Raw genomic sequence first — 27,931 nt, 5'->3', positions numbered from 1 at the left:
ACGCCTCCCAATTAGAACCCTCTAATTCACTTTACACTTTTTTTTTTTTTTTTTTTTTTTTAAAACAAAACTTGATCCAAAAGAAGTAGGCAGAGAGAAGAAAACCAGATAAAGAAGTACAAGAAATGCCTAAGGTAATCGGGAGCAACCCGGATTCCCTACTCGCATCTGCTGGAGTCAGAAGATACTGAACTCCTGCAGAGGGGGTAGTAGCACTCATGGTGACGCCCCCTCAAAGCTTTGACTGACTCCATCTGCTGGATTGGGGACATAACCCACTGTCTGGACTGATCCAGGTACGTACAGGGAATTCCAGCATATGCTCTCTTGGGCAGGCACCTGCAGCTAAATAAATAAAAATAAACAAACCTCTTTGGGACTGGAACCTTCAGCTGCATTTTGATGCTGTGTATCCCTCCAGTTCAGATGTAGGTGCCTTTTGATTATATGTGTTCTGCCTTCCCAAAATAGCCTTGGATGCAAACATGTGCCCAAAAGTCTGGATGCATAGTACCACTCACACCCAATGCACGGCACATAAAATCAAAACCGCAAGCTCTCTGGGGTTGGCAACTGTAGCTGAACAAAGCGTGAGCTCCTTAGGGAGGGCATTAACAACTGAATAGAATATCAAACCTCAGGCGCCCAGCACCGGCGTACTGTTCAGTTGTAAGTTCCTGCCTCAGAGACCTAATGGTAAAATTGTTCTTACCTGATCATTTTCTTTCCTAGTCCCCACTCCTCAGCTGGCTGAAGGCACACCCCCCCTTTGCAACTTCGCTCTTGGCCATAGGCCCTTGCCAGTATCCTACTGTCAAAGCAACTGGACAAGGACCTGCTTCTTAGCCCTTTTGTTTTTCCTCTTGTAAAAAATAATTTCTGGAATGTATGTGTAACCTGTGGCCAATAAAAATTTCCAAATCTTAAAAAAAAAAAAAAAAAGTTTGTCCCTGGAGGTTGTTCCCATTCTCAGGGGAAGGTGAAGAAGGGAGAGAGAAAAGAGGAAGAGAGAGAGAGAGAGAACGAGCTGGATTACCTTGGGTGTCTGTAGTCTGTGCTTATAGCCCCTAAATTCCCAGCTGGGGCCTAGACTGGTTTAGCAGGACTCAAGGAAAGAAAATTATCAGGTAAGAACAATTTTACCTCTCTTTTCCTTGTGCTAGACTAGTCCTTACATCTGAGATACAAAAAGGTTTCCCCTAGGCTGGGTGGAAGATAAGGCTGACACAAGGACCCCCAACCAGAAGGCCACATCCTCCTTGACCTGTACATCCAGGCTATAGTGTTTGGAAAACAAGTGCATGGATGACCAGGTGGCGGCCCTGCAGATTTCATCTGTGGAGACTGAAGATACTTCTGCCTAGAATAAAGGCTGTGCTCTTGAGGAATGTGTGCAGAGCACCCCTAATGCTTGCCAACCATTGAGTATATAGGCTAGGCGAAAGATTCTTTAATCCGTCTTGCTAATGTAGCCTTGGAGGCTGCTTCCCCCTTTCATGGTCTCCTGAACAGCCTGTCAGATTTCCTGAAGGGATTCAAGTATCTTAAGGTATGACGTCCATCCAGGAGGTGCAGTCTTTCATCTTTACTTCTATATATTCCTTTCTTTCTGTGGAAGGCTGGTAGTGATCTCGCCTAATTCAGATGGAAGAGGGTCATTACCTTTGTCAGGAATGAGGGCACTGGTCAGAAGGTGACCGAATGAGGAGAAATCAGCAAGTATGGTTCTCTGCATGAGAGGTCCTGTAATTCTAAAATGCTACTAGAAAAGTATTTTTTAAAGTTAGATCTTTAATAGATATTCGATGGCTGCTCCTATTAGTGCTCTAAAGACCAAGTGAGGGTACCACTGAGGAGCGATAGGTCTGAAAGGTGGTCATATAGCCTTCACCCCTTTTAAAAAGTGCACTATATTTGCATTTGCAGCTACCTATGTACCTTTGATGAAGCTCCTATAGCAGAAAATGGCTGTTTGTACCTTCAGCGAATTAAGTGCTAAGCCTTATCCAGGTCCTTCTGAAAGAAAAGTCTAAGATTCATGGGATGTCCAACTTCCTTAAGAAAGCCTTATGCTCCTGACAATAAGCTTTAAATAGCTTCCAAACTCAAATATAGGCTAATGGGGGTTGAACTTTTACATGCCTTTCAGCATGTTCACGACGAATGTGTGGGAATAACCCCGGCTCACAGCTGTGCCCTTTCAGGGGCCAGGCCATAAGACAAAATTGAGATAGGTCTTCCATTGGTTTTGGACTCTGCCACTGCAATCCCTGTTTTTTTGTGGAGTTGCAAGAGGATCCCTACTAGGACCCTTATTAAGTCTGAATGCAAAGGCCTACTCAGCCATCGAGGGCTATCAGCATCAGCTCTATTGTGTGAGCCTTTATCCTCTAGTACTTTTCCTATTAGGGTCCAAGCTAGAAATACATACAGGAGCTTTGGCCAGGATAAGATTAAGGCACCTATCCCACTGGATCCAGACTCCTTCCCGCTGACTGAAGAAACTGTCGACTTTGGTGTTGGCTCGAGTTGCCATCAAGTCCACAGCTGGAGGTCACCATTGTTCCACTATCATCTAGAATTCCTGTCTGTTCAGCTCCCATTATCCTAGGTCCAGCCTGTTTCTACTGAGAAAGTCAATTGAATACTTTCCTTTTCAGCAATGTGAGCTGCTTACACTCAGGGCATGTTCCTCTCTGCCCAACCAATTATTCCACTTGTTTCTTCCTCAAGCCCAAAGCTGTGAGTGCCTCTTTGCTTACATAAGCTACCACTATGGCACTATCAGAGAACTCAGACTGCCTCCCCCTTTATTCTTGGTAGAAAGGCCTGAAGTGCTAGTGTGATAGCCCTTACCTGTAATCTGTTTATTGGCCATAAGGCTTCTTCCTCCTTTCAGCTCCCTTGGGCCTGGCATCATACTGGTGTCTGTGAAAGAGACCCAGACCTGCCCGACTGAGTCATTCTAACCACAAAGTTGAATTGATTTACACACCAATCTAGACTCTGCTCTGCCACTCGGGAAAACTGGAGGCAATGGGAGATCGTAGACCAATGTTCTAATAACGGGTGCATATGTGCGCTGACCCAGAGGCCCAAATTCATAAAGTCCTAAAAGCTCAAGATAGTCTACTACTCTGGGCACCACTAGGGTGTAGAATTTCTTTTCTTGCTCTATTAATTTGGTGACCCTCTTGGGGAGCAGGGTCACATACCCTTTTACCATATCAAAGACAGTACAGAACAACCCTAAGGAATGAGAGGACTCTGTTACTCTGCATACTTTACCACCCAAACAACTCAACCCAGTCTTTCTAGAAGCTAGATTACTGTGGTAGAAGTCTGTCAGCTGTCCTGGCCAGTTTTTGCCCTGATGAGCCAGTTGTCCAAATAGGGATGCACCATTATACCTTGTTTGCATAGACCTGCTGCCCCTATTACCCTGAACTTGGTGTAGGTCCTCAGGGCAGTCACAAGTTTGAAGGATAAGGCCCAAAACTGATAGTGATGGCCTAGGACGCAAAAACGAAGAAAACTTGTGAGAAGCTCCGATAGGTATAGATATAAATCTCTGCCACAGACAATGACAAATTTTCCTTTTCTTACTGCATCCATCACCAAGGAGAAAGCTTACCCTTCCGAAGTGGGAAATCCTCAAGTAATTGACAACTCCTTTTGAATCTAGAATGGGATGAAAGGTAGTGTCTTTTTTTGGAACTACAAATAAAATTGAGTAGGTTCCCTGCCCTCTTTCCTGGGAGGGACTGGGACAATGGCCTCCAGATCACATAACCTTTCCAAGGTAGCTCTTACCATCCCCTCTTGATTTGAGATGTGCAAGGGGAAATCAAATGAATTTGGGACTGGAGATATGCACTCTGGCAAATATCCTTAAAACTATAACCAAGACTCACTGGTCCATAGTATCTGGGCCCATTCCACTTAAAACAGTGACAGGCACTCACCTACTGGTGATATCACCTGAGGGACAGTGTATCATTGTGAAGGGTGACTCCTTCCTGCTGCTACAGGTGGGTCACCCCTAAGCCTCTTGGCCCCCTTAAAAGGAGTAGGTCTTGCCCTGTGTCATGCTTGGGGGCACCAGTCCAGATGTTTTACCCTTGTGTTGTAACTTGAGCTACTGTTGTCTATACCCCTGTGTGCCTGACCGGCCTCTAGACTCCAGGAGTCTTTGGGGTTTGGAGTCACCCAGATCCTTTACTAAATTTTCTAAATCTTCTTCAAATTGAGCAGCAGACTCAGGTCCAAGTCATGGCTCTGCAAGCTCCCCTTCTGAAGGGGAGCTTGCAGAGCCATGACTTGGACCTGAGTCTGCTGCTCAATTTTTATGTCAAAGGAGCTTTCTGGTTGCCATCTCAGAAGTGATCGACCTAGAGGATAGCCTGATCAGGTCATATATTATGTCTGCCAATAAAACCACTACCAACTCCAGATGTGCAATTTGACTCTTTGGCAACTGCTAAATCCAATAAAGACCATCTGGGCTACATAGCATCCACAGATCAATGCCTGAATTGCCATGGCCCCCACAGAGGTGGTCTATTTTAGGATTGCTTTTGATTTTCCTGTCCATTTAAGACTGTACGTCCCTCCATCAGAATGATGGTTCTACAGCTTCCCACAGACATCAGTGCTTCAACTCTTAGGATCTGTAATAGCTTGTTCTTTTCTTCCACCTGCCTCCCAGTCTGTCAGTACCATCTTCTTAGGTCTTTGTGTAAGGGAAAGGGTCTTGAGGGCTCTCATTCTCTGAAGGATGGGATCGCCTTCCAAAGGGTCTTCTGCTTTAGTACCTGAAATCTTCAGGGCCACCTGCACACGGGATATGAGGGCTGAAAGCTCTTCCTTTCAAAGATGTTTTATTATTGTGGAATTTTCATCCTCTGAAAAGCCCTGCCCTTCTTCCTGGGAACTTAGGAAACCATTAAGCTTTGATTCGTCCACTGACCAGTCCCCTTCTCTGAAGTGATGGCCCTAAGGGGATCTCCATCAGTCTCTGGTCTGAAGATATTGAACCGGCTGTAGTGCCAAACTTTTGAACAGTAATAATAACAAACTCCAGCATAAATGCCAAAGGATGGGTTATCATTGGGCCTGCTGTAGGATCGGGTCAGAGGCCCTACCCTGGGTACCAAAATCTCTTTCTAGGTCTTACCCTAGAGACCCTGCCAATGAAACTGCAGGACCTGGATGTGCTGGAAGCAGCAGCTCCCCCTCCCCCAGATGGAAAGAGGCAAGAGTCAGTTGTAGGCCCAACCCCTCTTCCTGCAGCCCTTTCCCTACATGAGGGGGGGATTCTCACAGGGCATATCCGAGGAGACCAGGCCAGAGTCCCTGTTGTATATGCTGGACAAATGGAAGCAGCAATGCTGGGACCCTTTCTATGTCCACAGGCTATGTACTTGTTGCGGTGCAGCATTTTTTTTTTTTTTTTTTTTAAATGGTCTGTTGAGCTTAAGCAGATCTGGGTCAGAGCACCTGAAATTTAAAACAGGAAACGTGGCCTGCCACACAGAAGTGGCTCCAGGAAGAAGCAGATCTCTCACTAGAAATTTGGAATCTATCATTACAACTGTCTATTGTACCTGAAGGGTACAGGGAAGCCAACGTGACACCGGTCTTTAAAAAGGGCTCCAGGGGGTGATCTGAGAAACTACAGACCAATGAGCCTGACTTCAGTGCCGGGAAAATTATAGAAGCGATTCTTAAGATTCTAAAGCCATAGAATATATAGAAAAGCAATTTGTAATGGGACACAGCCAGCGTAGATTTACATCAGGGCAGTCTTGGCTCCCCAATCTGCTACATTAATTTGAAGGAGTTAAAACATGTAGATAATGGTGATTCGGTGGATATAGTGTATTTGGTTCACCATGATACTTTCCTGAGAAAACCTTTTTTAAAAATTATGGAATAGCAGGCAATGTCCTATTGTGGATTGCAAACTTGTTAAAAGATATTAAACAGAGGAGGACTAAATGGTCAGTTTTATCAGTGAAGAAGAGTAAAGGGTGGAGTGCCTCAAGGATCTGTACTGAAACCAGTGCTTTTTAATATCTTTATAAATGACCTGGAAAAGGGAATAAAGAGTGAGGTGATCAACTTTGCAGATAACACAAAATTATTCCAAGAAGTGAAATCATAAGCAGATAAGAAATTGCAGGACGACCTTGTGAGATTGGGCATCCAAAATGCAGATGGAATTTAATGTGGACAAATGAAGCGTGATGCACTGTAGTTATGATATTAGATTCTATATTAGGAGTTACTATTCAGGAAAAGGATCTAGTCATCATTGTGGAAAATACTTTGAAATTCTTGGCTCAGTGTGCGGCAGCAGTTATAAAGCAAACAATGTTAGGTTTATTAGGGGGGAAAAAAACGGAAAATAAAGTGCAGAATGCCGTAGTACCTCTGTATTGGTTCCATGATGAGGCCATACCTAGATTACTGTGTGCAATTCTGGATGCTTCATCTCAAAAAAAGATATAGCTGAACTGGAAACGGTACAGAGAAGGGCAACCAACATGATAAAGGGGCTGGAATGGCTCCCCTGTGAGGAAAGGCTATAGAGGATAAGGCTGTTTAGCTTGGAGAACAGATGGCTGAGGGGGCTATCATAGAGGTCCATAAAATCATGAATGGAATAGAACAGGTAAATGTGAATTGGTTATTTACTTTTTGAAATACAAAAACTAAGGGACAACTCCATGAAGTTAGTAAGGGGCACATTTAAAACAAATTGGAGAAAATTCTTTCACTCAGTGCACAATTAAGCTCTGGAATTCATTACTAGAGGAGGAGGAGGTAAAGCAGCATTTGTGAACCAGTGTGCCATGACAATCATGTGCCTTCAGACCAGATCAGTTGTGTCATAGAAAAAACATTGCATGGTGTTCATATGCAGACCAGCACCTCATAGCAACAAGAGACACTTGCAGGAACACCTTTCTGAGGACATGTGTAATCAATCATACATACCTCCTCTTCCTAGCTATAGCATGAGCCCTGGAATGTGGTAATTAAAGGGCAGTATGCAGGGTACAGACTGCCAGCACCCACTGCACACAGTACCTCCTCGTCTTTCTTGTCCGAGTCCTTCCAGCCTATGCTTAGCTTAGGCTAAGACGGAATGAGACACGGAGAGTGTACACTAAACACTGGATATGACTCATTGAATGTTGGGAGCAGCAGCAGCTCTGGAAGCCACATGAAGCAGCCAAGGTGACTTAGGGTCTGATTTACTAAGGCTCTTCTCCCATTCTCTCTATGGGAAAAAGGTTTAGTAAATGAGGCCCTTAGCCAAGTGCCCACACCACACTGACTTTTCCCTTCTCTTACACTTGTACATAGGGAGCTGGTGCATTGTGATGGGTTTGTGTCTCTTTTCCCTCCCTCACCCTTTGTTTTAAAATATATGAGAGAGAGAGAGACTGGTGGGCTTTCAGTGTTTTCCTAGTTCTTCTTTTGGCCACACACGTCCTCTCTACTTGGAGCACTGCTTGCTCCATGAAAGTTGATGTGCCACACGACAATTTTATTAATGTATGTGTGACTTGGGCATGAAAAGGCTGGGAAACACTGCAGTAAATGCAGCCAGTGAAGATGGGTTTAAATAGGTTTGGACAAGTTTTTAGAGGAGAAGTCCATAAAATTTTATTAACCAGGTAGACTTGGGGAAAGCCACTATTTATTCCAGCATGGAATCTATCTACTATCTGGAGAAGCCATTGTTGGAAACAGGATACTGGATTTGATAGACTCTCCATCTGACCCAATATGGCAAATTTTATGTTCTTAAAAAACGCAGTGCATTGCCCTCAGGGTTGCTCTCTCTCTCCTCAATCCCTTAAAGCACCCCGAGAGGCTCCCCGTCATCGTTGACTGCAGCCGCATGGCTCCCCTGCTGAATTGTTGGTCTCACTTTTTTTTTTTTTTTTTGCAATATCTTTACTCCTTCTGAACAAACCTTGGAGGAGCAGGGGCCCAGTACAAAAGCAAGGGTGCGCAAAAGGGGTAAAAGAGCGAGACACAGTTGCCAATTTATCAGCAAATGAGACAAACGGGACAAACAACAATTCTTCTCTTTAAAAACTGACTTTTGAGCAATATTCTTCCTGCTAATCAAGGAACTAAAACATGCCCTTAGCAACGTAGATAGAAATAACTGAGTAGAATGGATGGACCGGATGGTCTTTTCTGCTTTCATCTGCTATGTTACCATGTAATCCTGGTGTCCCATTTACAGATCAAACAGGAAAGAAGAGAAGGGCCTCCTTAATCAAGGATTCAATTACAGACATAATGAGGGGGGGGGGCAAAGTACTTTTTTTGGACTTACCAAGGATTTTGGTAATTGAATATTCTTTTCCTTTAGCAGCTTGACAATCAAAATACTTGCCACAATAATCAACAGCACGACAAACACGACAAAGGCAAGGATTACATAAACTCTGTAGCGTAAATCTAGACAAACAAAAGAAAAGTAACGTGTGAAACACAAGCTTGGGAAATCTTTGTCATCACAGTGAGCAAATCTGCATATTTCTTAATTTTTTTTCAACAATGTGGTAAGGCGAACGCGGAGACAGAAACAACATTTCTGTGGCTGAGCAGGCAGCACAGAATATAGAGACATGAGACTACTCATCAACTGTACCAAGCAGCTATGACTAAATATACAAATGTCACAGTGTACAAGCTAAACATGTCCTAGAAAACCTACACAGCAAGTCAGGTGATATTTGTCAAATGTTACAGCACCTTTGACATATTAGCCCCAGCATCTTAATGGACTACATCTTTAACCAGAAGAAAGCGTGACATTCTAGACAGTCTTGGCTCCATGCCCTCTGCCCAGAAATCATGTTAAGAGTTTCCATACTGGGTCAGACAAAAAAAAAAAAAAAAAAAAAAAAAGGTCTATCAAACCCAGTATCCTGTTTCCAAAAATGGCCAACACAGGTCACAACTATCTGGCAGGATCCCAAAAGGCCAATAGATTCTACGCTGCTCATCCCATGGATAAGCAGTGGATTTCCCCCATGTCTACCTTAATAATGGTTTATGGACCTTTCCCTCCAGGAACCTTTTTTTAAACCCAGCTACTCTAACTGCTTTCACTGCATCCTCCATTAATGAATTCCAGAGCTTAATTATGCATTGAGTAAAAAAAACCATTTTTTTATTGGTTTCTTTAAAAACTGGCCCAGTGGTTCTTGAGCTATGAGGAGCTTTGTTACGGGGAAATTGTAAACTTTGCCCCCTCCTACATCCCACCAAATCACTTATGAACTTTGAAAGTGTGATAATAAACAACAACTCAGCTCAGTCAAGCTGTTGGACAATGATGCATCCTTTCATGATAATGCAAATAAAGTAGAACTATATAGTACTGATGACATGGAATACTCTGTAAAATCATGCATACAAATGATTTTTTACCTTTTATCGACGCTTTAGAAGTTACATTAAAGCGGGTTTCTTCTGATCTTTCACCATCAATAGCCCACGATTCCGACTTTCCTTGAGCAGACAAATACAGACCCTCAGTCGACAGATGTGGTATTTTTACGATGCATTTCCATATATCACAGCGCGTTGGTTTATACTGAAATCAAAAAACAAAATAATCTCAGGACCTTTAAATTCAAAACCTATCATAATGAAATATCAGATGACCACTTTCTTTATTCTTTTTGCACTGGTTTGTATACCCTCAAACCGTCTTCAGTACGCAATACTGTATTCCTTTTATGGGGATGGAAAGCTGCTGTTGGATCATGTAGTTTCTGATTTTCCCAAATAGAGACAGGATTTTAAAAAATGGATCAAGGTATAAATCGCCAAAAATGTTCTGAGAAAAAGGGGATGGAAGTTTTCCTTTAGTTACAGATAGTCAGAACTAATGTGATGGAACCTTGCATCATCATATACTGCATTCTCTTTTCAATACCATATCAATATTGGCTTTCCCAGCTGCAGAATTTATAAAATAGTATGGTTAGAACTAGCTAAACTCAAACTAGATGACTAAACAATGCTGCTAATACAACTTTTAAAATGCTGCGGACAAGAATGCTAAAAATGTAATGTGCAGGGGGTGGAAAAATATTTAGGATTTTGTTTTTGCCTTTTTTTTTGGCTCATTTGCTGTTTGTTTTGGTCTAGTATTTTTGTCTTTTTTTTTTAATTTTTGGTTTGTCTTTTCATTTTACTTTCCTTTCCACTCGTTTCCTAGACTCTCTTACTCCCTTCCTCCTCCTCTCTCCTGCTTCCAAACACTCTACGACCCTTACCTATTCTCCAAGCATTGTCCAGCTTACTCCACCTTTCCCTTCCAGCATCTTACCCTCAGCCTAGTAATAGGGGCCCCTCCAAGCAGCAGCCACCATGGCTTGCTGCAGCCTGGACCCCCAAAAGCATTTCTTCTTGCAGGCACCAGGACCTACATTTTAAGTGCTTTGGTAACCTGAACCAGAGATTTTCCAATTTTATGGGCATGATTTATATCTTTAAAAGCTCAAAAACTGAATATATGGAGTATTTTAAATGAACTCTGATATACATTTAGCAAGCCAATTACGTTTTAGAAATCCTTGAGACCTTGTTCTCATTTTACCCCATTTCATAAACTGTGCCAACACTTCTTGATGAAATATAAAATCCTAATCTTTGCATGACCTACAAAAGACTGGTAATGATGAGAAAAATCTCCTGATCATCATCACTTATTTGTTACATGATCTAGCGAGTAAACTCAAAGCCTGTTACAAAACAATGGCCAACAAGAACCATCACATAAAAAGCCAAAGCAGGGTTTACAGAACGCAGGGGATGTGGGAGGCAAACAAGCAGTCACAATGGCTTAATAGGAATCATCTCCTGAAAACCAAAAATCAGGGATTACAAGATGAATGGAGAACATGGAGGTAAAATAAAACAATAGCCAACAAAGACAATCAAAGATCAAGAATCATGTAGAGAAGGACCGGAAGGCTCATCTGCATACTGCTCCCAGCATCCCCCAGGAGAGGAGTCCAGAGGTCACCGCAAGCGATCCAGGGATTGACTTCCACAACCCCCACACCCTTTGCAGAAGAGGAGGACTGGAAGCGTGCGCCGTTCAAACCCTTCCATTAACTGAGTGAAGATTCATTTAACAGTGGTTAAAGAGGACTGGTAAGCATAGTTTTCAGAAATCTTTGGGCTTATAAAAGTTTGGTGAAAGGTGACATTAACGGATATATTCTTTAGAGTTTGTGTGTGTCTAAGGTTATAAGCAAGCCAGAGATAGTTAATTCTAGTCTCTGTCTTTCCCACCCACTCAACCTTTGATTTTTAGGCACGAGACACTTTCTCATTAAAAATCAATCAGGGTCTTATCTAAATCATACTATTGTACAGCCCTTATTGGAAGTTTAATCAACCCCTTGTAGGACACTGGCTGATTAAATTTACAGATGAATCTACTAATTAAAGTACTTTCATTCCAACTCCCTTAGTATCCTAACTTAACTAGGAACTCAATAAAACTAAGACGAAGGCAGCAGTCCAGCAGCAAGAGGGGGGCTTTCCAGTCTTTTGCATTGAGTGTCACATGTATGATTTTCTTACCCGCCAGCGAGAGATTGTATGTGTGCACTCGGTGCAAAGAGCTCCTGGTTCTCAGGGAACGAGTCTGATCTCTGTAGGCTAGAGTAGCAGACTTGGAGGAGCTGAGGCAGACAGAGTTACATTGATGAGACCTTCAGGGACCTAGTAGCCAAGTCCTAAATCCAGTCTGGCAGCCCCAGTGCTGCCTTGGATCAGAAAGGTCTCCCAGTAGGAGAACACCCCCCTGGTATAGCAGGAAGTGATCCTGTAGGAAGGACCTGCTCTCAAGGTGATGTGTTGTCCTCTCGCACTGAGGACAAGTCTCCCAGGGCTACTGCCCAGGAGGGAAGAGTTGGGCCGGCCATCATAGTTGGTGATTCGATTATTAGAAATGTAGATAGCAGGGTGGCTGGTGGACGTGAGGACCGCCTGGTAACTTGCCTGCCTGGTGCGAAGGTGGCAGATCTCACGCGTCACCTAAATAGGATTATAGACAGTGCAGGGGAGGAGCCAGCTGTCGTGGGTACAAGTGGATACCATAGGAAAATGTGGGAGAGAGGTTCTGGAAGCCAAATTTAGGATTTTAGGTAGGAAGCTGAAATCCAGAACCTCCAGGGTGGCATTCTCTGAAATGTTTCCTGTTCCATGTGCAGGTCCCAAGAGGCAGGCAGAGCTCCAGAGTTTCAATGGATGAGATGTTGGTGCAGGGAAGAGGGATTCAGCTTTGTAAGGAACTGGAGAAACATTTGGGGAAAGGGGAGACTTTTCCGAAAGGATGGGCTCCACCTTAACCAGAGTGGAACCAAGTTGCTGGCACTAACTTTCAAAAAGGAGATAGAGCAGCTTTTAAACTAGAACAAGGGAGAAAGCAGACAGTCACTCAGCAGTGCATGGTTCGGAGAAATGTATCCTTGAAGAATACTAATGAAACAGGAGAGAGTTAGGGCATCCCACAGAGAGGTTCCATTAAAAGCAAACATAGTCCATGTGCATATTTGTAAAAAAATCACCGAAGCTAATGATTTCTGAATTATCCCTAACAACTGAAAAGCAGGTTGTTAATACAAACAAAAAACACACTTTGAAATGTCTGTATGCCAATGCCAGAAGTCTAAGAAGTAAGATGGGAGAGTTAGAGTGTATAGCAGCAAATGATGAGATTGACATAATTGGCATCACAGAGACTTGGTGGAAGGAGGATAACCAATGGGACAGTGCTTTAACAGGGTACAAATTATATCGCAATGATAGGGAGGATCAACTTGGTGGGGGTGTGGCACTTTATGTCCAGGAGGGTATAGAGTCCAACAGGATAAAGATCATACAAGAGACTAAATGCTCAGTAGAATCTATATGGGTAGAAATCCCATGTGTGTTGGGTAAGAGTATAGTGATAGGAGTATACTACAGTCCACCTGGACAAAATGGTTAGACAGATGATGAAATGCTAAGAGAAATCAGGGAAGCTAACCAATTTGGCAGTGCAATAATAATGGGAGATTTCAATTACCCCAATATTGACTGGGTAAATGTAACATCAGGACTTGCTAGAGACAAAGTTCCTGGATGTAATAAATGACTGCTTCATGGAGCAATTGGTTCAGGAACCAACAAGAGAGGGAACTATTTTAGATTTAATTCTTAGTGGAACACAGGAGTTGGTGAGAGAGGTAACGGTGGTGGGGCCACTTGGCAACAGTGATCATAACATGATCAAATTTAAACTAATAACTGGAAGGGGGACAATAAGTAAATCTGCAGCTCTGACACTAAACTTTCAAAAGGGAAACTTTGATAAAATGAGGAAAATAGTTAGGCAAAAACTGAAAGGTGCAGCTGCAAAGTTTAAAAGTGTTCAACAGGCATGGACATTGTTTAAAAATACAATCCTAGAGGCGCAGTCCATATGTATTCCACACATTAAGAAAGGTGGAAGGAAGCCAAAACGATTACCATCATGGTTAAAAGGTGAGGAAAGAAGGATTAATCTGAAGAAAATAGGATAAAACATAAGCATAAACATAAGCATTGAGAAGTTAAGTGTAGTTAAGGGCATTAGGGCTAGTCTCTCTCTCTCTCCTCAGTGGCCCTGATAGTAAACATGGTTCCCCCAGTGATTGTATGTAGGAAATACCACAATTCTGGCACTTATTTCAAAGTGTGAAAAAGTTTTTGCAATTTGCGGTAACTTAGTGCTTCAGATAGGTATTAGCGCAAATTGTGATAAATTGCCTATTACCATAAAACACTCCCCTTTTTCTATTGCATGCAATATTTAGTGCACTTTGAAAAATCCAGGCCTTAATGGGCAATATGAGACAAAATACTATATCTATATGCCTCGAGCACTATAGCTCAGTTGTTTTCTCTTCGGAATCAGTCTTGCACTGTATGTACTAAATTATCAACTCCAATGTGAAAATAACCTGTATAATATGTTTTGTTTTTTTTTGCTGAAATTGCAAACGATTTTAAAACAAGCTAAATATGTCCCTTGATTTGAAAAAAGAAAAATCACTGTCCAAATGAGGCCTCTGCTACTTGCCTCTGTGTGCATGCTATATAATCTTCATGTCTCTGCTGTTGCACTTGAGTAGAAAGACATTTTAACATCAGGTATGACACAGAAAATGGGTTAGGAGCGCTTTCTAGAAGGGTATCATTATACAATAACCATTGTGCTATACTATGTCAGCTCCTGAAAGAAGCAGCTTAAACATTGTATTCTGTTACTGCTCCAAGGATCACTGGAAAAATCAATATAAAGCGTTTGAAAACAAGAGAGCCTTCAAATTCTGAACCAGATTAATCCGAAGAGCACTATTCAAATGTTTAACAGTGCATGTAGCTGTAACAAACCTCATTTCCACTCTTCCTCTCAAAAACGCTATACGTGAAATCTTCATAAATGTCTCTCACAGTTTCCGCAGCATCTGGATGATCTTCTCTTTTATATGGAGTGACAGGATGCAAAATTTCAACAATGATATCTGGATCATCCTCTGTGATTTTCAGTTCTGGTGGCCCAATTTTCCCTAAAACAAATATATATATATATATATTTATTTATTTTTTTAAATAAAGCACCTGTTGGTTACAGAAAATAATACTGAGAAAGAAAGTTAAACAGAAAAGGAGCATGCACAAGATGGGTAAAGCAAACAACTAAGTGGTGCAATTTGAATATTCAGCCGTGTACAGTGGGTGCCACTTAGCCGAATAACTATTTATCAGCTAAATAATTATCCAGCAAGGGGGGGGGGGGGTGGCAAAGCTATGGCATTAGGGGGCAGGGCTACTTAATGACTAACTTAGTCAGATAAGTGCTGATATTCAGTCTTACCCAGCTAAGTTAAATGAGTAAGTCAGACCTGCTACTGAGCAGGTCTAAAATGAGCCAGATTAAATTTATCCAGCTAAAAACATAGAAACTCTTAGATAGCCGGGTAGACTCAAAACGTACAAAGACCAGGGGACACACAATGAAGTTTTTGTAAATCGCTTTGGGCGATTAAATATTTAAATCGGTAAAGCATTGAGAAAATGTGTTTTTACTCCCCACATAATTAAGCTCTGGAATTCGTTGCCAGAGAATGTGGTGAAAATTAGTGTAGATGAGTTTAAAAAAGGTTTGGACAAGTTCCTAGAGGAAAAGTCCATAAACAATTAAGGTGGACTTGGGGAAATCTGTTTATCCCAAGGTGACTTCCACTTTTCACATAAACCAAACCATCTCTCTCCTGACCTTCTACCCAAAACCTCATGAGAGCCAAGTCCACCTTAATTGTTTATGGACTTTTCCTCTAGGAACTTGTCCAAACCTTTTTTAAACTCAGCTACACTAATAACTTTCACCACATTCTCTAGCAATGAATTCAGCTGAATATGGACCTCATAAATGAGTGCAAGTCACGAACATCTGAAAAATCGATTTATTCCACAAATGCAGCAAAGAGCAAATTTGCTTACAGTAAACGGTGCTGTCCGTAGATAGCAGATGAATTAGCCATGCTGTCTGGGATGTCCTCTGTGCCACTAGGTGGCGGAGCTCTCAAAGATCACTGAACTTTGTCAGTGAGGCGTTCCTGCTTGTATCTTCCCACGTTTCCCCCCCACCCTGAGTCTCCTCAGTCCATAACCAAGCAAGACGTGATGCAATGTCACAACTGTCCGGGGAGCCGGGCGGGTCAGCATGGCTAATTCATCTGCTATCTACGGAAAACACCGTTTACAGTAAACAAACTTGCTCTTTTCCCGTAGATAAGCAGCATGAATTAGCCATGCTGTCTGGGAGTCCCCAACTGAGTATTGAGCGCAAAGGTCGATATTATGTGTCTATGAGGTACATAAGGAAGTGCACTCAATATGGTAAAACAGGAGGCGGACAGTTCTTATGCTTTATTGTCGTCGTGGTCAAGATGTGCCCGACTTGAGGATGGTCCGCTCCATGCTTGTCTAAACAGTAGTGGGACGTGAACGTATGCAGTGAGGACCAGGTGGCTGCCTTACAAATGTCCAGGAGAGGCACTTCATGGTGATGGGCTATTGAAGCAGCCATAGCACGGAACTGGTGTGCCTTGGGTGTGGCGGACAGGGTCTCTGAACGTTTTTGGTAGCAAAATTGAATGCAGTTGGAGATCCAGGACGATAATGTTCTCTTGGATACAGGGAATCCTGGAGCATTCAGATTGAAAGAGAGAAAGAGCCGAGAGGCTCTGTGTTCAGCATGAGTGCGCTGTTTATAATAAGCGCGTGCTCGTTTGCAATCTAACGTGTGGAGTCTTCGCTCGCTCTCATGAGGTTTTGGGTAGAAGGTCGGGAGAGAGGTGGTTTGGTTTATGTGAAAAGTGGAAGTCACCTTGGGTAGGAAGTTGGGATGCGTACGGTAAAACATTAGGTAGGGTGGGTAGCTCGATGATACGCCTTGCGGAAGTGAGAGCGATTAAGAATAGCATCTTCCAGGAGAGGAACCTGGGATGACTAGTGTCCAGCGGTTCAAAGGGTGGTAGCATGAGTTGTTCCAACACTATGTTTATGTCCCACAGTACTGGAGGCTTCCGAACCGGGGGCCGGAGACGCAGGACTCCATTCATAAATCTGGAGACGAGCAGATACAAGATGTAGGTTCCTTGCTGAGAGGAGTGTGGTAAGCAGCTATGGCACTGAGGTGCACTCGAACTGAGGCCGTGGCGAGCCCCTTCCTGGTAAAGGCTATCCATTTGTAAATGTGGTTATTTTTACTATAACTTTTTGTTTTGTTCCAGCTTTTTTTCTCATGACATTTTTATTTCTTTTTCTGTTCCAATATACTTCTAGCTGGGATCGTTTTTCCCTTTGTGCATTACTTTGCACTTGTCCACATTAAATTTCATCGGCCATTAAGATGCTCAGTCTGAAATCTCACAAGGTGCTTTTGCAGTTGCTCATAATCTGCTACTTTTTTAATGTCTTGAAACAATTTTGTGTCATCTGCAAATCTGGTCACTTCACTCACTGTTCCTTTCTTCATATCATTTATGAATACGCTAAACAGCATAGATCCCAGTACAGACCCTGGGGCTTTCTCCATTTGGAAAGCTGATCATTTAGTCCTACCCTCTGTTTCCTGTCTTTAATCCAGGAACCAATCCACAATAGGATGCTCCTCTTAACCCATGACCTCCCAATTTCCTGAGAAGTTTCTCAGAAGGGATTTTGTCAAATGCTTTCTGAAAATCCTAATACATTATATATCCGTCAGCTCACCTTTATCTGCATGTTTATTTACACCTTCATACAAGTCTAGTAAATTGGTAAGGCAAGACTCCCCTTAAACCATGTCTATCCATGTGATCAGTCATTTTGGATTTTAAGAGTGGCTTCTACCACTTTGCCTGGCACCGATGTCAGGCTCACTGGTCTATAGTTTCCCAGATCACCCCAGGAGCCCTTTCTGAAAATTGGCATCACATTGGCCACAGGAGCTGAGGCTGTTTTAAATGATAGGGTGCAAAGCGCCAGAAACAGGCCTGCAATTTCATGTTTAAGCTCCTTCAGAATTTGTTCTCTCTAGTACATCCTACATGTGGCTGCTCTGTGGTGGTCTGGTGTTTATTGTCTCAAGTCACAGATCACGTGTTGCCCCTTGCAGAGTGACAGCATTTGACTGCCTTTTGGGGAAAACTCACTGTGCACACAGATTATTTTTGAGCATTTCTTTCTTCCACTGACAGCAGCTCTGAAGATCTTACAACGTATCAAAAGTTCTCAACTTTGAAGAGAACGTTCCCACAAATAGCTCTCTCACATGTGATTAGTATTGTTTTTTTCAATTAAGAAAAATCACTATAATAAACTGCAAACTTTACAAACGACGTAAAAATAAAAACCTAGAGATCCTAAGATTACTTACCCTGCAGTCGCAAAGAATAGTCTTCTATTACAGCATGGCTGGACTCCTTGGATTCAACTGCTGCCTTAACCATTACTGTATAGAAATTACTTGGGTCGTAAACCTCTTCGGAAAGATCACAAAAATAGTGTGAAATATTTTGGCAGGTCTCAATATCCTTCTGGGTTGACCGACTAGAACACAGATAAAACAATGCATCACAGGGCAGCAATCATGGAACCCTTACCATCCTAGAGTAGAAGGATGTTGCACTACTAAATACCACCAAGTTCCCTACACAAAATCATAAAACCGGCAAGCTCACAAAATGCTCAGGAATGAAGCCACACTACAGCAATTCTTTGTGCGGTGCTTCTTCATCCTCACTTTAATATCTTTGTACCAACCGCTCTTGGAAGGGGGTTTCAGAAGACTTGCATGTACGGAAGTAATGCTATAAAAAAAAACCTCAGAATAAGACCTCGCTCCTAATACTATTTATCACTTCTATAGCGCTACGTGACAAGATGACCAAGCTGATGGTTCCTAAAGTCAAACCAAGTGCTGGCTCTAGTTGCAGCACCAGCTAAAATTCACCCTTCTCTGTGCAGGTAGAAGTACTTTTATCTCCATGCAAAAATAAAAGGTGACAAGTAGGCGGGTATAAAGTGCCAGCGTTTTCCTGGCAAGGCCGCATTTTCAAAGGGAAACTCTGGGGGTAATTTTGGTGCAAGGTATCCACGTGCCTGCAAGCTTCCGGCAGTGCTTCATTAATGCCCTCAGAGTATAAAACGTGGGGTGGGGATTGCTTGGAAAGCACACAGTAAGTGGTTGTTTCAGACTGCTTTCCATTGCTTTTTAAAAAACAAATAAGGAAAGAATTGCAGATCAGTTATCATCAGGTGCTTTTTTTTCCCCCCTCCTAATAGTGATTTCTTGGGAACTCATCTTGAACAAGCTGCAGGTAGAGTGGCCACAAGATGTCAGTACAACACAGTTACTTTGTGTCCAGTCCTCCTATGGCAGCCGAAAAATAGATTTTTTTTGCCAAGTTTTGGTTATATCTAAGTTCTCCAGGAGAACATTACAGTTTTTAGCTTTTATATGCATCTACTTATCTTAAACATTTAACTATCCTGAACATGTGGTTTGTGTAGGTTGAATGGTTTGGGAAATAATATGTACACAAGAAAAAGGTATTTCCCCCGCTCTGTTTTCTATATATCCCTCTGTTTTCTGGAAAAATATTAATCCAGTTTCTAATTTTTATATAGGTCTACCTATTCTGAAACTCTCGTCACTGCAGTGAATGGTTGTTTAGGAAAGAAGTGTCAAAGAAGAAAACTACACACTGTTCTACTATTTTGTCCTGCTCATTAAAAAAATATTTATTCAAACCTACAGGCCGATTCAGAAAAACACGCGGGAGAACGCCCGCTCTCCCAGCGTGCGCGATTCAGGAGGGTGGCCTATGCAAATTAGGGCCCGCGGTAAAAGGAGGCGCTAGGGACACTAGACGCTCAATTTTGCCGGCGTCTGTTCTCAAACCCGCTGATAGCCACGGGTTTGGAAAACAGATGCCGGCATAATTGAGCGTCCGTCTTCCGACCCGCGGGCCGATTTTTAATATTTTTTTTTTTTTTTTTACTTTTGGGTCCTCCGACTTAATATCGCCATGAGATTAAGTCGGAGGGTGCACAGAAAAGCAGTTTTTACTGCTTTTCTGTGCACTTCCCCAGCGCCGGCAGAAGTTAACGCCTACCTTTGGGTAGGCGCTAATTTCTGAAAGTAAAATGTGCGGCTTGGCTGCACAATTTACTTTCTGTATTGCGTGGGAATAAATAATAGGCCATCAACATACATTTGCATGTTGCGGGGGCTATTAGTTTCGGGGGGGAGGGGGTTGGACCCGCGTTTTCGACGCGCTATTACCCCTTACTGAATAAGGGGTAAAGCTAATGCGTCGAAAACGCGCGTCCAAATGCGGGTTGACAGTGCGCTCCACCGGAGCACACTGTACTGTATCGGCCTGCTTAAGTTAAGATATTCATAATAATATTTCTAGAATGTTATATTACTGAAAATCAAGTATGTTGAGGACCGGTAAAGCATATGGAACGCAGTGCGACAATCAAATATCCCAACTTACCGGAAATCGTAGACCTCCACACTAAAATAAGGCACTGAGGTTGTGTTGCTGTAATTCCAGTAAAGAGTCGTATTGAAGTTATAGGATTTTATCACAAGCTCAGTAGGCACAGGCACTAGAAGACAAAAGGAAACAAAAAAAACCCTCTTAATTATGTTACAAGCAAGAAATAAAATGATTTAAGTTAACCTATAAAAGTCAATTGCTTTGCTGAAAGCTGCAATTTGCGTTGCTTCCAAAAGGCAAAATTAAGTAATTTAATCTCTATATATTTTTCTTTCATAAGCAGGAGGATGCAAGTTAATACGTCCGATAACTACAGAGCAAACCGCTGCTATATTTCATCTTGTTCCTAAAAGAAATAGATACAAGGGCACAAGGAATGTACAGACAGGTGCTCCCTAGTTCTGCTTTTATGTGTTTTGTTTTTTTTCAATATATAGAAACAGAAGTGACGGCAGAAGACGACCAAACGTCCCATCCAGTCTGCCCAGCAAGCTTTCGCACTCTTTTTGTTTTTCTCTCTCATACTTATCTGTTTCTCTTGGCTCTTAGTAACCTTTTGGTTCTATTTCCCTTCCACCCCCACCATTAATGTAGAGAGCAGTGTTGGAACTGCATCAAAGTGACATATCTAACCTACAGGTCGATACAGTAAAGCGCGGCCGCGGTTAACCTGCTTCTAACCCGCTTTGTACCCACAAGTTGGCCGCGTAAGTCCAACCCGCGATTCACTAGCCCTTTTAACCCATCCTTACCACTTCTTGAAATCAACGGGTAACCCTTTCCGCCCGCGGCATGTGTATGAGATGTAAACGATCGGATTAGCTATTCCCTCCGATCCAGTAACGTGCGCCCCGATTATCGCCTTTTTAACCTGCAGTTTTGCCGCGTGTTTAACCTGCTAATTTACCGCCAACCCTTACCCCTGCGTTAGTGTGGAGCGTCAGGCAAGCCCCAGCAGAGAGAGAGGAAATTTCACGGGCAAACTTTCCTGTGAGGCTTCAGCAGCCCGGGGCGGATCGGGTGCTCCCCATGCGAGGCGGCTTCCAGCAGCCCCCGCCGGCGAAGGTGCACGAGCGCATGCAAGTGATTGCTTCACTGCCTGACCCCCTCACCCCCCCTGGGACAAGACCTTTAGAGGAGCCAGGATCGGGCAAACTTTCCCCCAGCCCCTGCTCACCTGCCGCACGCCGTGACCTGAGCGCCCGGCTGGACGTCCGAGGTCACAGCGTGCGCTCATGCACGTACAGGCGGGGTGTTCATGCACCTTCGCCGGCGGGGGCTGCTGGAAGCCGCGCCTGGCATGGGGAGCGCCCGATCTGCCCCGGAGGAGGGGAGAGAGGACTGGGGCTGCTCCGGAGCTGCCAGCGCGCCCGCACGGGAGACCGGCACCCATGGACGCGGCCAGGGCAGGTGAGTGGGGGCTGGGGGAAAGTTTGCCCGATCCTGGCTCCTCTAAAGGTCTTGTCCCAGGCAGTGAAGCAATCATTTGCACAGGACAACAAAACAAATTGCACCAGCCCTTCTCCTGTATCCACTTCCTGTTACCTGTCATTTCAAAATATCATTTGAAATGACATTTGAAATGACAGGTACCAGCGCACCCAGGATACTGTATAGGCACTGTATAGCACTCTATACAGTAAAATGGATTGCGCTTCATGGACCCGGCTTGCATTTGCATGCCATTTAAATACTGTATCGAGCGGTAGGTGATCCGGACTGTGCGTGCGGCAAACAAGGGTGCGCCCGGCACTACCGCACTCTTTCTTCCGCGTCCTTACTGTATCGGCCTGCTAATTAGTTAGAGGTAGCAACCACCGCAATAAGCAAGCTACACCCATGCTTATTTGCTTAATGTTACCAGGATTAAAATCACTAGTCAAAAAACAAAAAAAAAAAACACATGGCCCACGTGATATTTTGTTTATGCAATCCTTATTAAAGTTTGGGAAGCAGACTACGAAGCAACACTGTAAAATAGAACAGATGCCAGCAGTCAGTGTGTGCTGTCAATTTAAAAAAAACGTGACTATCAGTAGTGCAGAAACGTGAGAGAGTTTTAATTCGACTGATTGTGAAAATGTTTCAGCACATATGAACATGGTCAGGTTTAAAATAAGGGCTGGATACATTTCTAGAGGACGGTTCCATTAACCACTTAGCTGGGTAGCCTTGGGTATCTAGTTTAGATCCGATGGTCACTTCCAAATGACCCAGCATGGATACTATCACAGACAGGATGCTGGGCTCTATTAACCACTTGGTCTGAGCCAGCTTGGCACTTATGTTCTCTAGGGCTACAGAATGGGAACAAAACATCAGCAAATCAGGGCCTTGTGTTGGCACAAGTTTGCTGGGGTATTGTGTGCCCTCTGCAGCATACTCAATGACAAAGAAAAGTATATTCTTGATATTGCATTGCTGCCCGTACCGTTAGTGTCTTCTTCCAATGACCCAGCTGTAGTCAGCTTCTCTTTCAGGGGCTGACCTACATACACACAACAATAAGCATAAAAAAGTGTAGTGATAATTGGTAAAACCAATTTTAAATGAAGACATCACTAAATCTCACATTTTTAGAAACATTTCATTCTACAGAATATTTTTATCATTAAAGAAAAGTCGCTTATTTTAACAGGAGTTCTCTGAAGACAAAAGGATATCGGAAAAAACTAAAAACCTGGCTATTTAGCCAAGCTTTCCCTTAATCTTTTCACTTTCGGAACTCTACATCTCAAGCCTACCGGACAACTTACATAGCAAAACCCTTTAATCACAAGGGTTATCCCTCTTTCCTTCTCTTTCTTCTATTCCCAAGTTTGATCTCCTTGTTATATGTAACTTTTTTTTACCTCCTCTAATTATTTTACTGTTAAACGGTTGATAAGAATGTTTACCCCTTGTTCCATGTAAACCGATTTGATACGACACCCGTCATGAAGGTTGGTATATAAAAAGAATTAAATAAATAAATAAATAAATTAAATAAATATCAGTCTTCCCCACATTGGGGACTTTGCCACAAAAGCTACTAGATGTTTCCGGCATGCTCGAACCTGAGCAGATTATCCCGCGTAATAGCAGTTTGGTATATATAATTACAATTTTGGAGACAGCAAAGTTGCTTAGCTGTAACAGTTCTCCATTTGACAGCAGAACAAATCAGCCACACAAGTAGGTGATATCCAATGGCATCAAAATTTGAGCATGCTCTCCCTGAACTCAGAAACTAAAAAGAATCTTTTGAGCACAAGCGGGTAATCCTGTGCTGCCACTGCTGCACGAGTCTCCTCCAGTATTTACAAGCTATGCTTCATCTCAAGGGGTAAAAGTTAGGATTGCGTGGATAAGAACATAAATTGCCATACTGGGTCAGACCAAGGGTCCATCAAGCTCAGCATCCTGTTTCCAACAGTGGTCAATCCAGGCTACAAGTAGCTGCCAAGTACCCAAAAACTAAGTATATCACATGCTACTGATGCTAGTAATAGCAGTGGCTATTCCCTAAGTAAACTTGATTAATAGGTAATGGACTTCTCCTCAAAGAACTTATCCAAACCTTTTTTAAACCCAGCTACACCAACTGCATTAAGCACATCCCCTGGCAACAAATTCCAGAGTTTAATTGTGCGTTGAGCTGATTAGTTTTAAATGTGCTACATGCTAACTTCATAGAGTGCCCCATAGTCTTTCTATTAACCGAAAGTGTAAATAACCGATTCACATCTACCCGTTCTAGACCTCTCATGATTTTAAACACCTCTATCATATCCCCCCTCAGCCGTCTCTTCTCCAAGCTGAAAAGGCCTAACCTCTTTAGTCTTTCCTCAGAGGGGAGCTGTTCCATCCCCTTCATCATTTTGGTTGCCCTTGGAATTTACTGGACTTGTGGTGTTTGAATGATATAAATTCTGAGTGCAGTTACAGCTCATGTGTATTTCTTTTGGATTGCCCTTCTCTGTACCATCGCCATTGTAACTATCTCTTTTGAGATGCAGCAACCAGAATTGTACACAGTATTCCAGTTGCATGCAGTCTTACCATGGAGGAATACAGAGACATTTTATTTATTTAGGCATTTTTATATCCCAAACAGTGTGTGCACTTCACATTGGTTTACAGCAAAATTTGGGGTCAAGCCATTAATACATTGAATCTAAAAAAACATTAAAACTAAATATCCAAATAAACCCTATAAAAATTGCTAAGAACTTGTAATAATGCTCTCTGCTCTAAATTACAAAATAATACATTAAAATTGGTAAACACATCATAACTGCTGGTAACATCATTTAAAAGAGTTAAAATTATAGTACTAAAACCTTCTTTATCTAATCTAAATTTTTCAGGGGTAGTCGCTAAAAAGATGTTAATTCTGCATTGTTACACGCCTGCTCAAACAGCCATGTTTTTAGTTGTTTCTTAAAATGGGGAAAGCCGACAGTCGCTCAGCAGCGCATGGTTCGGAGAGATGTATCTTTAAAGGATACTAATGATGCATTAGAATTAGGGCATCCCGACAGTGAGGTTCCAATAATTAGAAAAGTAGTCCAAGTGCCTGTAACTAAAAACTCACCTGAGCTAAAAAATTCTAACTTATCCCTATCAATTAAAAAGCAGAATAAAAATACAAACAAAAAACAAACTTTGAAATGTTTGTATGCTAATGCCAGAAGTCTAAGAAGTAAGATGGGAGAATTAGAATGTATAGCAGTAAATGATGACATAGACTTAATTGGCATCTCAGAGACATGGTGGAAAGAGGATAACCAATGGGACAGTGCTATACCGGGGTACAAATTATATCGCAATGACAGAGAGGAGCAGTCGGGAGGAGGTGTGGCGCTTTATGTCCGGGATGGCATAGAGTCCAACAGGATAAACATCCTGCATGAGACTAAATACAAAATTGAATCTTTATGGGTAGAAATCCCTTGTGTATCAGGGAAGACTACAGTGATAGGGGTATACTACCGTCCACCTGGTCAAGATGGTGAGATGGACAGTGAAATGCTAAGAGAAATTAGGGAAGCTAACCAAATTGGTAGTGCAGTAATAATGGGAGACTTCAATTACCCCAATATAGACTGGGTAAATGTATCATCAGGTCACGCTAGAGAGATAACGTTCCTGGATGGAATAAATGATAGCTTTATGGAGCAATTGGTTCAGGAACCGACGAGAGAGGGAGCAATTTTAGATCTAATTCTCAGTGGAGCACAGGACTTGGTGAGAGAGGTAACGGTGGTGGGGCCGCTTGGCAATAGTGATCATAATATGATCAAATTTGATTTAATGACTGGAAAAGGAACAGTGTGCAAATCCAAGGCTCTCGTGCTAAACTTTCAAAAGGGAAACTTTGATAAAATGAGAAAAATTGTTAGAAAAAAACTGAAAGGAGCAGCTACAAAAGTAAAAAATGTCCAAGAGGCATGGTCATTGTTAAAAAATACCATTCTAGAAGCACAGTCCAGATGTATTCCACACATTAAGAAAGGTGGAAAGAAGGCAAAACGATTACCGGCATGGTTAAAAGGGGAGGTGAAAGAAGCTATTTTAGCCAAAAGATCTTCATTCAAAAATTGGAAGAAGGATCCAACAGAAGAAAATAGGATAAAGCATAAACATTGGCAAGTTAAATGTAAGACATTGATAAGACAGGCTACGAGAGAATTTGAAAAGAAGTTGGCTGTAGAGGCAAAAACTCACAGTAAAAACTTTTTTAAATATATCCGAAGCAGAAAGCCTGTGAGGGAGTCAGTTGGACCGTTAGATGATCGAGGGGTTAAAGGGGCACTTAGAGAAGATAAGGCCATCGCGGAAAGATTAAATGATTTCTTTGCTTCTGTGTTTACTGAAGAGGATGTTGGGGAGGTACCCGTAATGGATAAGGTTTTCATGGGTAATGATTCAGATGGACTGAATCAAATCACGGTGAACCTAGAAGATGTGCTAGGCCTGATTGACAAACTGAAGAGTAGTAAATCACCTGGACCGGATGGTATACACCCCAGAGTTCTGAAGGAACTAAAAAATGAAATTTCAGACCTATTAGTAAAAATTTGTAACTTATCATTAAAATCATCCATTGTACCTGAAGACTGGAGGATAGCAAATGTAACCCCAATATTTAAAAAGGGTTCCAGGGGCGATCCGGGAAACTACAGACCGGTTAGCCTGACTTCAGTGCCAGGAAAAATAGTGGAAAGTGTTCTAAACATCAAAATCACAGAACATATAGAAAGACATGGTTTAATGGAACAAAGTCAGCATGGCTTTAACCCAGGGCAAGTCTTGCCTCACAAATCTGCTTCACTTTTTTGAAGGAGTTAATAAACATGTGGATAAAGGTGAACCGGTAGATATAGTATACTTGGATTTTCAGAAGGCGTTTGACAAAGTTCCTCATGAGAGGCTTCTAGGAAAAGTAAAAAGTCATGGGATAGGTGGCGATGTCCTTTCGTGGATTGCAAACTGGCTAAAAGACAGGAAACAGAGAGTAGGATTAAATGGGCAATTTTCTCAGTGGAAGGGAGTGGACAGTGGAGTGCCTCAGGGATCTGTATTGGGACCCTTACTGTTCAATATATTTATAAATGATCTGGAAAGAAATACGACGAGTGAGATAATCAAATTTGCAGATGACACAAAATTGTTCAGAGTAGTTAAATCACAAGCAGATTGTGATAAATTGCAGGAAGACCTTGTGAGACTGGAAAATTGGGCATCCAAATGGCAGATGAAATTTAATGTGGATAAGTGCAAGGTGATGCATATAGGGAAAAATAACCCATGCTATAATTACACGATGTTGGGTTCCATATTAGGTGCTACAACCCAAGAAAGAGATCTAGGTGTCATAGTGGATAACACATTGAAATCGTCGGTTCAGTGTGCTGCGGCAGTCAAAAAAGCAAACAGAATGTTGGGAATTATTAGAAAAGGAATGATGAATAAAACGGAAAATGTCATAATGCCTCTGTATCGCTCCATGGTGAGACCGCACCTTGAATACTGTGTACAATTCTGGTCGCCGCATCTCAAAAAAGATATAATTGCGATGGAGAAGGTACAGAGAAGGGCTACCAAAATGATAAGGGGAATGGAACAACTCCCCTATGAGGAAAGACTAAAGAGGTTAGGACTTTTCAGCTTGGAGAAGAGACGACTGAGGGGGGATATGATAGAGGTGTTTAAAATCATGAGAGGTCTAGAACGGGTAGATGTGAATCGGTTATTTACTCTTTCGGATAGTAGAAAGACTAGGGGACACTCCATGAAGTTAGCATGGGGCACATTTAAAACTAATCGGAGAAAGTTCTTTTTTACTCAACGCACAATTAAACTCTGGAATTTGTTGCCAGAGAATGTGGTTCGTGCAGTAAGTATAGCTGTGTTTAAAAAAGGATTGGATAAGTTCTTGGAGGAGAAGTCCATTACCTGCTATTAAGTTCACTTAGAGAATAGCCACTGCCATTAGCAATGGTTACATGGAATAGACTTAGTTTTTGAGTACTTGCCAGGTTCTTATGGCCTGGATTGGCCACTGTTGGAAACAGGATGCTGGGCTTGATGGACCCTTGGTCTGACCCAGTATGGCATTTTCTTATGTTCTTATGTTCTTAGTCAAATATTAAGTGGAAGAGAGTTCCAGAGTTTTGGCCCGGCTAGGGAGAGAGCCCTTTCCCTTACCTGCATTTAAATGTGCCGATTTGGGTGATGGAACTGAAAGCAATGCCTTGCCTAGTGATCTTAAGTTGTGAGAGGGCGTGTGAATATGAAGAGATGCA

At 42.4% G+C, this 27,931-nt stretch overlaps 1 protein-coding gene across 2 annotated transcripts in view; it reads right to left on the bottom strand.

The window, feature by feature from the left end:
* Window positions 1–27,931, bottom strand: part of IFNGR1 (interferon gamma receptor 1) — an 81,893-nt gene that overhangs the window by 11,394 nt on the left and 42,568 nt on the right. Inside the window, exons 2-7 of one of the 2 annotated variants that reach the window (XM_029596489.1) lie at window positions 22,573–22,629; window positions 20,136–20,250; window positions 18,008–18,180; window positions 14,476–14,651; window positions 9,466–9,631; window positions 8,363–8,487 (exon numbers count right to left, since the gene is read on the bottom strand). In XM_029596489.1, the coding sequence (XP_029452349.1) occupies window positions 8,363–8,487; window positions 9,466–9,631; window positions 14,476–14,651; window positions 18,008–18,180; window positions 20,136–20,250; window positions 22,573–22,629 (812 nt within the window). The remainder of the gene's footprint in view (window positions 1–8,362; window positions 8,488–9,465; window positions 9,632–14,475; window positions 14,652–18,007; window positions 18,181–20,135; window positions 20,251–22,572; window positions 22,630–27,931) is intronic. The other variant, XM_029596490.1, reaches the window with a different exon arrangement.

The sequence above is a fragment of the Rhinatrema bivittatum genome, chromosome 3 (assembly GCF_901001135.1).
Source record: "Rhinatrema bivittatum chromosome 3, aRhiBiv1.1, whole genome shotgun sequence".
Classification (NCBI taxonomy): domain Eukaryota; kingdom Metazoa; phylum Chordata; class Amphibia; order Gymnophiona; family Rhinatrematidae; genus Rhinatrema; species Rhinatrema bivittatum.
Note: the sequence above shows the minus strand (reverse complement) of the source record. Positions and strands in the feature narration are given on the sequence as shown.